This window comes from Hypanus sabinus, chromosome 20, assembly GCF_030144855.1.
Source record: "Hypanus sabinus isolate sHypSab1 chromosome 20, sHypSab1.hap1, whole genome shotgun sequence".
NCBI classification, from domain to species: Eukaryota; Metazoa; Chordata; class Chondrichthyes; order Myliobatiformes; family Dasyatidae; genus Hypanus; species Hypanus sabinus.
The window spans coordinates 72,559,092-72,573,788 of NC_082725.1; the positions used below are offsets into that span (position 1 = coordinate 72,559,092).

At 38.9% G+C, this 14,697-nt stretch overlaps 1 protein-coding gene across 3 annotated transcripts in view; it reads right to left on the reverse strand.

The window, feature by feature from the left end:
• nphp3 (nephronophthisis 3) overlaps positions 1 to 14,697 on the reverse strand; it is a 159,744-nt gene that overhangs the window by 104,739 nt on the left and 40,308 nt on the right. For all 3 annotated transcript variants that reach the window (XM_059945734.1, XM_059945735.1, XM_059945736.1), the window contains 3 exons: positions 11,162 to 11,314; positions 4,787 to 4,920; positions 3,011 to 3,171 (listed from right to left, as the gene is read on the reverse strand). In XM_059945734.1, coding sequence (XP_059801717.1) covers positions 3,011 to 3,171; positions 4,787 to 4,920; positions 11,162 to 11,314 — 448 coding nt within the window. The remainder of the gene's footprint in view (positions 1 to 3,010; positions 3,172 to 4,786; positions 4,921 to 11,161; positions 11,315 to 14,697) is intronic.

Sequence of the window (14,697 nt, forward strand, 5' to 3'; positions counted from 1 at the left end):
CTCATACCCAAATATTATTAGAAAGAAAATATTAATGTAAAATATTCAAAAACACAATAACATCTTTGGACTACATGCAATTATTTTGCCATTTTTAATAAATAAGAAGAATTAAAGCTTCCATAACTCACTTTACAAGGCGAGGATAGGCTCCTCTCATGGAACACCAGAATTCTCCTTGCCTTTTTGAATTTAACTCCGATTGTGATAAGTTTTTTGTCCTAAGATCAATGAGTTTATCGGCTCGATCAACATCATTGATACAGTTTATATCAAAAAAGACTACAGATCTATGGCCCAATTTTAATGCCATCAAGATGGAAGTAACTTTTGAAAGAGTTCTGAAGTGTTACCATGTGTTCACAGAAGTCTCCCTTCAAAGAAATTGACAGCGAATTTTGTGTCTCAACATCATCTTGGTAACGCAAACATGAAGAAATCTGCAGATGCTGGAAATTCAAGCAACACACACAAAATGCTGGTGGAACGCAGCAGGCCAGGCAGCATCTATAAGGAGAAGCACTGTCGATGTTTCGGGCCAAGACTAACTGAAAGAAAAGATAATAAGAGATTTGAAAGTAAGAGGGAGAGGGGGAAATCCAAAATGATAAGAGAAGACAGGAGGGGGAGGGGTGAAGCTAGGAGCTGGAAAGGTGATTGGCAAAAGGGATACAGAGCTGGAGAAGGGTAAGGATCATGGGACGGGAGGCCTAGGGAGAAAGGAAGCGGGTGGGGAGCATCAGAGGGAGATGGAGAACAAGCAAACAGTGATTGTGAGAGGGGCAGAGAAAGAAAAAACAAGAGGGGGGAATAGATAGATAGATAGATAAATAAACAAGGGATGGGGTAAGAAAGGGAGGAGGGGCATTAACAGAAGTTAGAGAAATCAGTGTTCATGCCATCAAGTTGGAGGCTACCCAGACGGAATACAAGGTGTTGCTCCTCCAACCTGAGTGTGGCTTCATCTTGACGGTAGAGGAGGCCATGGCTAGACATATCAGAATGGGAATGGGGCGTGGAATTAAAATGTGTGGCCACTGGGAGATCCTGCTTTCTCTGGCGGACCGAGCGTAGGTGTTCAGCGAAACGGTCTCCCAGTCTGCATCGGGTCTCACCAATATATAAAAGGCCGCACTGGGAGCACCAGACACAGTATATCACACCAGCCGACTCACAGGTGAAGTGTCGCATCTTGGTAAAGCACTTCCTCTGGCATTTGAAAGTTCACAAAGATGTCGGCCTGTACTCTCTTCTTCCACATTGGCAGCTTAGCCAAGAAAGCTAGCAACTTTTCAGTAGCATCCATAATGCTGACTTCAGGACCTTGAATTGAAAGATTTATTTCATTCATATGGTTACAAATATCTATCAGGTCAGCCAACCCATGTATGAGAATGGGTTTTCTTTTTCTTTCAGGAAAAAGTGAAACTTCTGTCCTTAGTTCGAATAGGCACTTCAAAACATGTCCTCTTGAAAGCCAATGAACTTCTGTGTGGTAGAGAAACACTTCATATTCTGTACCCATTTGACAAAGTCTTTTAAAAATGTGTTTTTTTAGAGACTGGCTTCTAATAAATTTGATGACTTTTACAGCTGTTGACAAACTTCTTTCAGTGTTGTTGGAAAAGTCTATGTTGCCAGAGCTTGCCTGTGTAAAAAAATAATGAGTGACGATGACGTGAGGAGCTTCCTTTCTCGCTAAAGTAACAAAACCAGATGTATTACCAAGCATCACAGGAGCTCCATCTGTGCAAAGAGTCTGAAGTTTTTCTTTCCAGGAAGTATGAAGGGGAAAAACAAAAAATGTTCCTCACAAAACTTACAAGATTGTATGTCTTCACAATCTGTTAGCAACAATAAGTCGTTACTTTAAATAACACACTTCAACAGATATCCCAAACATCAGAGCCTGACTGCACTACACTCATAGCACACACACCTATCTATAAAAGCTACTCACCTCTTCCTATGCATTGATCAACAAACAATTTTAGATAGGGAATAATGGAGAGCAGCACAGATGTCTGGGTCACAAATGTGAGAACACATGACTTCACTGTTTGGTGGCTGAACGACAACTAGGCACAGGGCTGCCTGAAAGTTGGCCAGCTACATCACACGAGCATTTGCAGACAAGACTGATCATGTTTGATCTCACAGTGGATCCAATAACTACAATAATTTCAAAGTAGTGATGAGTGTGTTATAAACAATATTTTGAGATATTTGTAACAACTAAAATGTGAAATGCAAATATCTGTGATTTCAACTGGTGACAAAGTCAGATGTACTGCTAATTGGACAGGTGTTAAAGTCACAGGTGCTTGGTTGCCTATATTCATCATTGAAGGAAATGCTAAATTTCAGTTAGAGGTTAGTAAAAATAAAGACGTAATTTTTTTCCCATCCAAGTTCACAGACCCCAGGTTAAGAACCCTTGATATAGACAATGTCAACTGGAAACTCAGTAAAGCAGAGTCTGATTGCACATTCAAAGTAGATCTCACTGAATCAGAACTTGGGGCAACAACATCAAGTCCAAGCCCACATTTTTGAGAAAACATTAATCAAATCACATGTTAATAAAGGCATTAAAAGAGATAAGGAAAAAAAATCAAGTAATGCAATTTTTTATTTTTTATTTTAACATGTTTTGGAGATTAGAAATGCATCACTGTGCTAGCAGGCTGGTAAGATTGTCAGCAATGCAAATTGTAAATACCAAAAGCTGTATATTTAAAAAATGATTACAAAATCTGAAAATATTGACAAAACAGGAAGTTATAGGAATACAAATTTTACCTTAGAGTCTGAAGTTTTAGTAGAAATTACTATTAGTAGGTTTTCAAATACACGTGGAAAGCACTCATGCCAAATTCCTGTTATTTCAATATAACCTTCACATATGTAGATTATTACAACATAACCAAGAGAAATTTGATATGAATAAGCTGAGCAAACACAATCATTTAAAATTTCTAATTATTTCATGTTATAGAAATGCCCTTACCTGGGCAAAGCAGCAGCCAGGAAGAAAAGACACAAGGAACTTTTCTCAATTTCCCATCTCCTCTCAATTATACATTCATCTGAGTTCTTCACTGGGAAATGCACTATGAGAAAAAAGTGCCCAAGACTCTCGCAAATAGTTTGCAGCTTTGGTAAGTATTCCTATAAGCAACAGAAAACATTATAGTAGAAATCATAACTTTGGGTAACAGTACGTTTGTGGCATTCATTTGAGCGAATGTAAACTTCATCAATGAATGAGGCAGAATCCAATCCAGAAATAACGCTGTGATCACTTGCTGCTTGACCTCTGGAGACACTAAACAAGCTATCTGCTGAAGTGTTCTATGACTGTAAAAGCCTGTTACATACAAAAAACTTAATAACTGAAGGCCATTGAAAATTAAATACAGTGCTATGTAAAAAGTATTCACCCCTCCCGCAACCTCCTAGTCACATAAATGAATATTATATCCAGGGACTTTGATCAATTTAACTGCACAAATCTGGGGAAGAGTACAAGACCATCTCAATGGCATCGAAGCTCAGTACAGTCTATCACGAAAAATTGAAAAAATATGAAACCATACCCCATGCCGCCTAGGTCAGACCACCACCCCCACCCCCCAAAATAAGGGTCACGAAGCCAAGGAAGCAGGTGGTGTGGATGGTCATATGAGCAAATGGTGCATATCACAAGTCCTGCTTATGCGACCATTGATGCCAGGCAGACAATATCTGAAGAGTATTGATAACGGCTGAGGTCACCCATCTTGTAAAGACACTGCCCAAAAGGCAGCAATACAAACTACTTCTGTAGAAAAGTTTGACAAGAACAATCATGGTCAAAGACCATGATCACCCACGTCATGTGGCTGATGATGATGATGGTTCTGATGATATTGCACCTAAGAAAAGTTAGCATAGTAATTACATAGAGGATGAACACTTTTCGGTCACCATTTTTTTATACAGCAAATTGTTGAAATGCTTTAGAATTTTTCTTTTGATTTGACATGCAGATCATTTTGCAGATTAGCTCAAAAAATCTTACTTCAATATATTTTAAAGAATGAGACAGTGAAATGTGAAAATAGTTCTGGGGGCTGAATACCTTCTCAAGGCACTGTAGAGTGCACTTCACCTCAGAAACTCGAACACGAAAGTCTCAACTGATATGCGAGAGACTACTAAGCTGACAGTTGTGCCATTTGGATGAGCTGTTTAACCAAGGTTCCACCTGCACCTATTGTCGGCTCTCTAGTGTAGACACAAAGGATCTCAAGGTACTATATGGAAGAGTGGGGAAGGTATCTTTGAATCCCTGCCAATATTTATCCCTCAACTAATACCTTTAAAGAGATTACCAGCTGATTATCACATTACTTATGTTACACAGCTGCTATTTTACCTTCAAACACCAATGTATAGATTCAGTCAAGTGATAACATGTTGTAATTGTTCCAATGTAGGTGAATCCTGTCTTCTCTCCATCTATTATCCATACTCTGCACTCTCCCAAACTGATGTTCAAGCAAACTGACCTGAGCTGCTCTGTATGTACACTTCTATTTCCCTGAAATTCACGTTAACGCTAACGTCATCTTATCTATCCAGTCACCGGATGCAGTCAGAATCAATAGTGGGTATCGTCTAAGCTATATTGTCCAGCATCACCTATGCATCACTGGCCAGCAACCACACTCTCCACTCTCCCTCCTCCCTCCCATCCACACAGCCATCAACAATAACTAATCACAAGTAAATACCAACTTACTTGGAGAAAAATGTCCACTTCCAACTGTGTCTCTGCAGTATTCATAAGATAACAACGCACTGTATTGCTCCAAAGAGTCCGAGGAAGAAATGGTGTGACTTGTAGTAAACTTGCAACGGCAGCATCCCAATCATCTGGATAGTGTCAACCCAATGAAACAAATTATTCACACATAACACTACAACATCACAGACAAGAAATTCTGCAGGTGCTGGAAATCTTCTGCATCATACACAAAATGCTGAAGGAACTCAGGTCAGGCAGCATCTATGGAGTGGAATAAACAGTCGACATTTCGGTGTGAGACCCTTACCGTGACTGAATAGGAAGGGAGCAGAAGCCAGAAGGTGGTTGGGGAGGGGAGGAGGGGAGTACAGGCTGGTATGTGATTAGATGAAGCCAGGTAAGGGGGAAGATGGGTGGATAGGGGAAAGGGAGGATTGATGTGAGAAGCTGGTAGGAGAGGGACAGAAGGGGTAAAAGGCTTAAGAAAGAGAGTCTAATTGGAGAGGATAGTGAACCATAGAATAAAGGGAAGGAGGTCGGCACCACAGTAGCATAACAGTTAACGTAACACTACAACTGGGATTGTTCCAGAATTTGGAGTTCAATCACAGCACTGTTCTGTAAGGAGTCTCCGCATGTCTTCCCTGAGGAATGCATGGCTTTTCCCTAGGAGCTCCAGTTTCCTCCCACAGTTCAAAAATATATTGGGTAAGTTAATTGGTCATTGTAAATTGTCCCGTGATTAGGTTAGGGTTAAATCTGGGTTATGGGATTGGTGTGGCAGTGTGCATTGAAGGGTCTACTTCATGGCTGTATCGCTAAATAAAATAAATTGTTCTCTAGTGCATAAATTAGTTATTATTTGCTATATTATTTATACGGAACTTTTGTTAACGATACGGAACTGGAAGTCATTATTGGGTTAATTTTTTTTGTAGAGCTAGCTGCTTTTTCGGGTAGCAGTCTAGTTTTGGGTTGCGAGGGTGGGGTGGGTTCTCCAGTTCCAACACTACTCACTGTTTCTTTTGTTTTCCTTTGTTATTCAGGACATGTCTCTGTTCTGATTCTACTGATCTATGTTTACATTTTTGCTCCCAGACTGTTACTGTACTGCTTGATTTTTTATATGCCTGCTACCTTCTATGCACTAACAATTGATAATGGTTAATACACTGAAATTTGTGAGCTGGAATGTAAAGGGATTGAATCATCCTGTTAAAAGAAGGAAGGTATTCTCCCATATTAAGCAACTTAAAGCTGACATTGCTTTCCTTCTAGAAACTCATATTCGTAGTTTTGTTAATTCTCAGCTTCTGTCAAAGTGGGCGGGTCAGCATCTTCATTCATCCTTCCCAGCCAAAGCTAAGGGGTTCTCCATCCTTATTAATACAAATATTCCTTTTGAACTCCATAATAAGATATCTGATACAAATGGCCATTTTATTATTGTTTCTGGTAAATTATATAATACTAAAGTTGTACTAGCAAACCTGTATGCTCCCAATTTTGATGATGTTAATTTTTTTGAACGTTTTTTCTCCTCACTACCAGATTTAAATTCATACTCTCTTATACTGGGTGGCGATTTTAATTGCTGGTTAGATCCTAATTTGGATCGATCGTCCTCTGTTACTAGATTACCTACTAAATCTGCCTCAGCTATTCACTCTTTTCTTTCTAATTATGGTATCTCAGATATATGGTGTTTCCTTCATCCTATTGAGAGAGATTATTCTTTTTTTTCACATGTTCGCCATACCTTTACTAGAATTGACTATTTTTTACTTGATAATCAACTTATTCCATTTGTCTATTCTTGTGATTATCAGAGTATACTGATTTCTGACCATGCCCCAATTACTTTGTCTTTAAATTTTCTTGGTCTCCTTCAGAGGAATAAACACTGGCGTTTTGACTCAACTTTATTATCAGATGATGATTTTCTAAAATTTATTAAGGATCAGATAACCTTTTATTTTAACACCAATACGTCATCTGAAATGTCATCCCAGATTGTCTGGGATGCCATGAAAGCATATTTGAGGGGTCAAATAATCTCCTATACAGCAAATCTTAATGGAAATTCCTGTACAGATCGATTAGACCTCATTAATCAGATTAAAAAATTAGATCAACTGTATGCTCAAACTAAGAATCCTGAATTATACAAGAAGTGTGTAGAACTTCAAACTAAGTTTAATCTTCTGTCTACTCAACCTGTCGAACGCCAACTTCTTGAAAGTAAGAGTCACTTTTATATTCATGGTGACAAATCTGGTAAATTTCTAGTCAATCAGCTGAGGCATTCCAAAGCTAAACAACATATTACAAAGATCCGGAAGGAGAATGGAGATTTTACATCGGATCACTTAGAAATCAAAGACATAATTAAAAATTTTTACTCTCGACTTTAATCCTCTGAATCTCTGAATAAGAATATTTCTGTTGACCTTTTTTTATATAATCTGAATATTCCTTCGCTTTCATCTGATTTTAAAGCCAAACTTAATGCGCCTATATCATCAGAAGAAATATCTTTTGCAATTTCTGCGTTGTCTTCAGGGAAATCTCCTGGACCTGATGGGTTCCCTGTAGAATTTTTATAAATCATTCTCTTCACTTCTTTCTCCTCAGTTACTCTCAGTACTATCTGACTCGTTTAATTATGGTAAATTGCCACCCTCTTTTAATGAGGCATCTATTATTCTTTTATTAAAAAAGGGTAAAAACCCAACAGAGTGTTCCTCGTTTAGGCCGATTTCTTTGCTTAATGTTGATGTTAAAATCTTGACCAAAGTTTTGGCTTATAGATTAGAAACTGTTATTCCCTCTTATTTCTGAGGATCAAATTGGTTTTATTAAAAACCATCTTCCTTTTTTTAATATTCGGCGTTTATTTAACATTTTATATTCACCTTCAACTGGGATTCCTGAATGTGTTATTTTCCTCGATGCGGAGAAAGCATTTGATCGTATAGAGCGGAACTACCTTTTTGCAGTTTTAGAAAAATTTGACTTCGGTCAAAGTTTTATCTCTTGGATCAAATTGCTGTATCTGTGTCCTACTGCCTCTGTTTTGACTAATTTTCAGAAATCCCAGTTATTTAACCTCAAACGTGGCACCCGTCAAGGATGCCCTTTAAGTCCCTTTCTCTTTGATTTGGCTATAGAACTTTTGGCGATAGCATTTCGAAGCTGTCCTGAATTGACCGGGATTTGGAAGTGGGGTGTTGAGCATAAAGTTTCTCTTTATGCTGATGACTTATTACTTTTTCTTTCAAATCCATCTACATCCTTACCTCCAATTTTCTCACTTCTTGATCAGTTTAGCCAGTTTTCTGGCTATAAACTTAATTTACATAAGAGTGAACTTTTCCCAATTAATAAAGAATTAACATTTCGTTACCTCCCTTTTAAAGTAGTTCATAATCATTTTACTTATCTTGGGATTACAGTCACAAGGAAGTTTAAAGATCTTTTTCGTGAAAATTTTGCCAATCTTTTATATACTACAAAACAGAGTCTGTCACAATGGTCACCTCTATCTATGTCTTTGGTAGGTTGTATTAATGTTGTTAAAATGTATGTTCTCCCTAAATTTTTATATTTATTTCAATCTATCCCAATTTTTATTCCTAAATCTTTTTTTGATTCCTTAGACTCTATTATTTTGTCATATCTGTGGAAGAATGGGCGTTCTAGAATTAAAGTTTATCTCCAAAAATCTAAAAAATATGGTGGCATGGCCTTACCTAACTTCCATTTATATTATTGGGCAGCCAATATAGGTTGTGCTACCTTTTGGTCTTTTTTCCATGGCCAACCCGAGTGCCCTAATTGGGTGGCAATGGAGTTGAGTTCCACTAAAGATTTATCTATTTCTGCATTTCTTGGCTCTGTACTCCCTAGTAGTTTGTCCAGATTAATTGTTAATCCTCTTGTTAGACACACTTTGCGAATATGGGCTCAGTTTAGGAAATTTTATGGTTTCTATGGTTTTTCCTTTTCTAGCCCTATCTTACATAATCACCTTTTTTTTTACCTACTATGTATGATTCAACATTCCATGATTGGTATAGGAAGGGCATTAGACATTTTGAAGATCTTTTTATAGATAATCGCTTCGCATCTTTTCAACAGCTCTCTGCTAAGTTCAATCTGCCTAATGCTCATTTTTTTAGATATCTCCAAATTAGACACTTTATTAATTCTTTAATTCCTAACTTCCCTGAAATGCCTGAGAAAAATGTTATGGATTTATTTCTTTCTACTAATCCACTGGGTAAAGGTTTAATATCATTTATTCGTGATAAATTAGCATTCTTACGGCATGCCCCGTGGATAAAATTAGAATGGCTTGGGAGCATGATTTAAATATCTCTTTTTCTGATGAGACTTGGGACTTGATTCTCAAATCGGTTAATTCAACCTCTCTTTGGGCTCACCATTGCCTTTTACAGTTTAAGATTGTTCATAGAGCCCATATGTCTAAATCTAAATTATCCTAATATTAGTTGTTATTATATTAATAATATATATATTAATATATATTAATATTATCCTAATATTTTACCCTAATATTAGTCCTCTTTGTGATAAATGCAAAAGGGGCCAGGCCTCTCTTATTCATATGTACTGGTTCTGTCCTAGCTTAGAGAAATTTTGGAAAGATGTCTTCATAACTTTATCTTATATTCTGAATCACCACTTAGAACCTAACTCTTTAACTGCTTTGTTTGGTTTTTTGGGTGAAACAGATTTACGTCTGAGTTCGACTAAGTGTCGAATATTATCTTTTGCTTCTCTCCTGGCTAGACGTTTAATCCTCCTTAGATGGAGAGATGTTGCCCTGCCCACGCATGCTCAATGGCTTAATGATATTATGTCCTGCTTAGACCTTGAAAAAATGCATTATTCAGTTCTTAATTCGGATATAAAGTTCCATAAGGTCTGGGGACCTTTTATTAAGTGCTTTCATAACCTTCCTCTTAACTAAGGTTTTTTTTCGGTCCCTTGCTTTCAGCTCTCTTTTTTTGGTAGCAGGCATTAACATCTTCTGTTTTTAAGTGTATTTACAGTTTTGGGGGTTTGAATGTCCTGATGTATACTCTCTATATTGTGTTGTGGTTGGTCTGGAGTTCTTTTTTGTTGCAGGGCTTGGGGAGGATACTAATTTTACATGTCTTCAATTTGGGTGTTTTCTCAATTATCTTTTTTGTATTATATTATTGTATGTTTATTTTTGCACTGTATTAATTTTCTTCATTTTGATTTGGGTTTTTTTTTCTATCTGTAGTGATGTAGAAAATGCATTAAAAAACTAATAAGTAAGCAAGCAAGCAAACAAACAACCAACCAACCAACCAGACAGAGGAGATAGCCAAGGGGTAAGGGCAAGGGGAGGGATGAAAGGATAACTAGAATAGCAAATGGAAAAAAGGTTTGGAGGGGGGAAACAGAGGGGAGTGATTAGTGGAAGCTAGAGAAATCCATGCTCATGCCATCAGAATGAAGTCTACCTAGATACAGCATGAGGTGTTGCTCCTCCAACCTCAGTTTGGCCTCACTGTTGCAGTACAGATATGTTGATACGGGAATGGAAAGTCAAATTGAAATGGGTGGCCACTGGGAGATCCCGCCTGCTGTGGCAGAAAGAGTGAAGATGCTTGACAAAGTGGTTCCCCAACCTGCATCGGGACTAATCAATGGAGAGATCACATCAGCAGCAGCAGATACAAGTTTAATTCTCATTCAACTATACACATGAATACAGTCCATTGTAACAGGGGTACCCTTTCTCCAAAGATGCCGTCTGACCTGTAGAGTTCCTCCAGCATTTTTGTTTGTGTTGCTCCACTTTATTCACTTGACCTAGAAATTCACTGTGGAATGAAGATCACCTCGACCTTAATGTGATAGAGCAACCAGACAATTTACTGACAAAATAACAGAAGATAGCAAGGCCGTCAGTTTTTTTTTGCATGCATATGCTTCAGCAACTTTAGAGGCCAACTGGTGGCCATACCCAGATATTCAAAGATGTCCATGATGTGCCATGAAGCTGACAATACCACGGAAATACATTGTAAATTAAAGTTGTTCTCCTTGTGAATGAAATAAAAATACACATTTCTTCATCTGAATGATCATGGACATAAATGATTAATTGCCCTGTTCACCAAGGTCACAGGCAATTGGTTTTCCTTGCAGCAGCATTATCTACTTGCAATTTCAGCAACATTCTGGGTAAAAATTTTAAATGACAAATCCAACTAGTATCAGATGTTTCAAAGTACCATCACAAAATATTACTCAGTATATTTATACATAAAGAAACAAAACCGATTACCTTAATAACTGATGGCTTACCTCGATTAACATTAGCAAAAGGCCCCTCTACATCAATTGAACTTTGTGCAAACTCTGGTCCTCGGAATGTCTGCTGAAGCTGGATCATGCTGCCCATTGACAGCTCACTTCCTAGGACCCTACCACTCCAATACTCACATTGAGTGCCTGTAACTGAACGATAAATAAAAAAACCATCAAGCATCGACCTCTGTATTGAAACTTACCTTGGAGACAGAGGGACAATGGCTCAAGAAACTTCACTAAATTGATTTCAGGGATGAAAACATTCTTTTACAGGTACAGGCCAAATACAATAGATCTATCTTTGCTGGAGTTTAGCAGAATAATATGCATTCTTGAAATACGAGAGTCCAAGTTGCTATTTTCCCTTGGCTAGGGAACATTACCTTACCATGCAAGGTCACTGGTTGGTATTGTTGGGGGGGGGGGGGGGCAGAGAGAGGATGAGGAGGAGGAGGAAGAGGAGGGGGAGGAGGAGGGGGAGGAGGAGGGGGAGGAGGAGGGGGAGGAGGAGGGGGAGGAGGAGGGGGAGGAGGAGGGGGAGGAGGAGGGGGAGGAGGAGGGGGAGGAGGAAAAGGAGGATGAGGACGAGGATGAGGAGGGAGAAGATAGATAGACAGACAGATAGATAGAAAGATAGATAGATACCCGGAAAATATATTAGCATGGCGCCCACCGTACAGTATCAAAGAGGTAAGCAAAATGCAAAAGAAGCGGCCTTGAAGATGACGGAATAAGCTTAATCAAGTGAAAGGATCTTATCTTAGAAATCCAAGTAATAGATGCAACTCTGGTAGAGCTAACAATCAGTAAGTAACAAACAAAACATAAGGGAACTATCTCTAGGTCTCTTAACAGTGGTGCTAATGTAAGGCACAGAAAAAACAGGAAAACTGGAAAGGCACAGAGCATGGATAATGTTATAAAACATGTCAATAATCGTGGATAGTTTTAACTTAGATAAAAACACAAATCAAATTAGCTAATTGTGAGGATGAGTTTATGTATGCTAAGGATCAAATTTAGAATGGAGTCTGTATTGCACAATAAGGAAAGGGAGATTATTTTAGTTAAGGGTACTTTAAGGGTGACTGAACAAAATATAATATTTTTTACATCAGGATTCAAAGTAGTTCAATTCAATTCAAAGCCTTACATGTATACATAGAAAACTACAAAGCCATGAGACATGACATGACTAAAGTTGATTTGGAAACTGCAAGGTATAACAGAAATCAAGCTATTATCATTTAAAGAATACAGTTTCCCATAAATATCCCTTTAAGGGACAAACTGCAGTAAGTCAAGTGGTTGAGCCTTAGCCAACAAGTTAAATATTAGATAAAAGAATGTGCTCATACAGTAGTAATTCTGAGGATGGAAAATTTCAAAATTCAGCAAAGAAGGACCATTCACAATGGAAGGGAAAGTAGAACATTGAAAAATTTAGAGAGAAACATAAAGCCTGACTATAGCAGCTTCTATAGGTATGTAAAAGGGAAAATGAATAAGTAATCTTTGGCCCCTTACTAATATAGAAGACTTTATGTGGAGAAATAAAGAAATGGCAATTAATGTGAAAAGGCAGAAATTCTTTTAAATAGTGGGAGATTGAAAAGAATGACAATCACATGAAAATGGTTGATCCATTGGAAACTGATGGAGGTACAGCAGCTCTTAGAAAAGCTTTATTACAAGAAGATTAAAATATGCAAGTAAAGATACTTTACAGCTATTGTACGGGGCTTCATGAGACTGCACTTGGCATAATACACGCAAGCCTAAATTCTCCACCTAACAAATGATACGCTCTCAATGAACAGGGTTCACCAGATCGATTCCTCAGATGGGGAACTTAGTCCTGTGAAGGCAAAATACTTTTACTTTTTACTTTCTCGTCACCAAACAATTGACACTAGAGCATACAGTCATCACAGCGATATTTGATTCTGCGCTTCGCGCTCTCTGAAGCACAAATCAAAGTAAGTATAATAAAAATTTAAATTATAAATCATAATTAGAAAATAAAAAAGGGAAAGTAAGGTAGTGCAAGTCAGGTCCGGATATTTGGAAGTTACGGCCCATATCCGGGTCAGGATCCGTTCAGCAGTCTTATCACAGTTGGAAAGAAGCTGTTCCCAAATCTGGCAGTACAAATCTTCATGCTCCTGAACCTTCTCCCAGAGGGAAGAGGGACAAAAAGTGTGTTGGCTGGGTGGGTCGTGTCCTTGATTATCCTGGCGGCACTGATCCGGCAATGTGTGGTGTAAAGTGAGTCCAAGGATGGAAGATTGGTTTGTGTGATGTGCTGGGCTATGTTCACGATCTTCTGCAGCTTCTTCCGGGCTTGGACAGGACAATTTCCATACCAGGTTGTGATGCACCCTAGAAGAATGCTTTTTACGGTGCATCTATAAAAATTAGTGAGGGTTTTAGGGAACAGGCCAAATTTCTTCAGCTTTCTCAGGAAGTAAAGGTGCTGCTGGGCCTTCTTGGCAGTGGACTCTGCTTGGTTAAACTGAGTCAGGTCATTTCAGATTCAGATTCAGTTTATTGTCATTTAGAAACCACAAATGCAATGCAGTTAAAAAATGAGGTAACATTCCTCCAGAATGATATCACAAAAGAACATGACAAAACAGACTACACCAAAAAATCCACATAACGTTTGGCAATCTCCCAATCCAGAGTCCGGAGAGGCTGCTGCGTATTAATATCGTGCTACCATCTTAGCACGTTCCCCAGAAAGAAGCTCCAATCACACCAGACAAAACAAGACCAAAAACTAAAGCTACAAGACCTGCATAAAACCACATAGTTGCTACATATAGTTACAACAGTGCAAACAATAGCATAATTGATAAAAAAAAAATACAGACCATGGGCACAGTAAAAATAGTCCAAAGATGTTAAAAGACTATTAAGTTCAAAAGAAGCCACCACACAGTTTCCACGGTCCTCAGGGTCCCGATAGACTCATCATCCCACGCAGGTGGCAGAAGGGAATACCCCCGCGATGGGCTTCCACGGCGCCGCCCGACTCAGCCTCGCAGACGCAGCATACAATGAAAGCTCCATCAAACCCAGACTCACAGACGCAGCACACAGTGAAAGTGCTCCAACCGCAGCGGACTCCGAGTCCGTCGAACCTCCGAGCCTCTTACCATCCCCTATGGCACAGCTGCTCCAAGCACCATCCTCTGCCGAGCGTATTAAGGCGCCCCCGCTAAGGGCCATCAGCAACACGACCCCGAGGACTGGGGGCCTGTTCTTCCCAGCAGAGACCCGGACCTCACAGCAGCAGCAACGAAGAACATTCACCCCGAGGAACTTAAAGCTTTTGACCTGTTCCACCTGCACACCACCGATGTAGATGGGGTTGTGCAGTCCTCTACTCTTTCTGAAGTCAACGTCCTTCATCTTGCTGTCGTTGAGGGATAGGTTATTGTCTTTGCAACATGCCACCAGGTTCTTAATTTCCTCTCTGTACTCAGACTCATCATTACCCAAGATATGGTCTACAATCGTGGTGT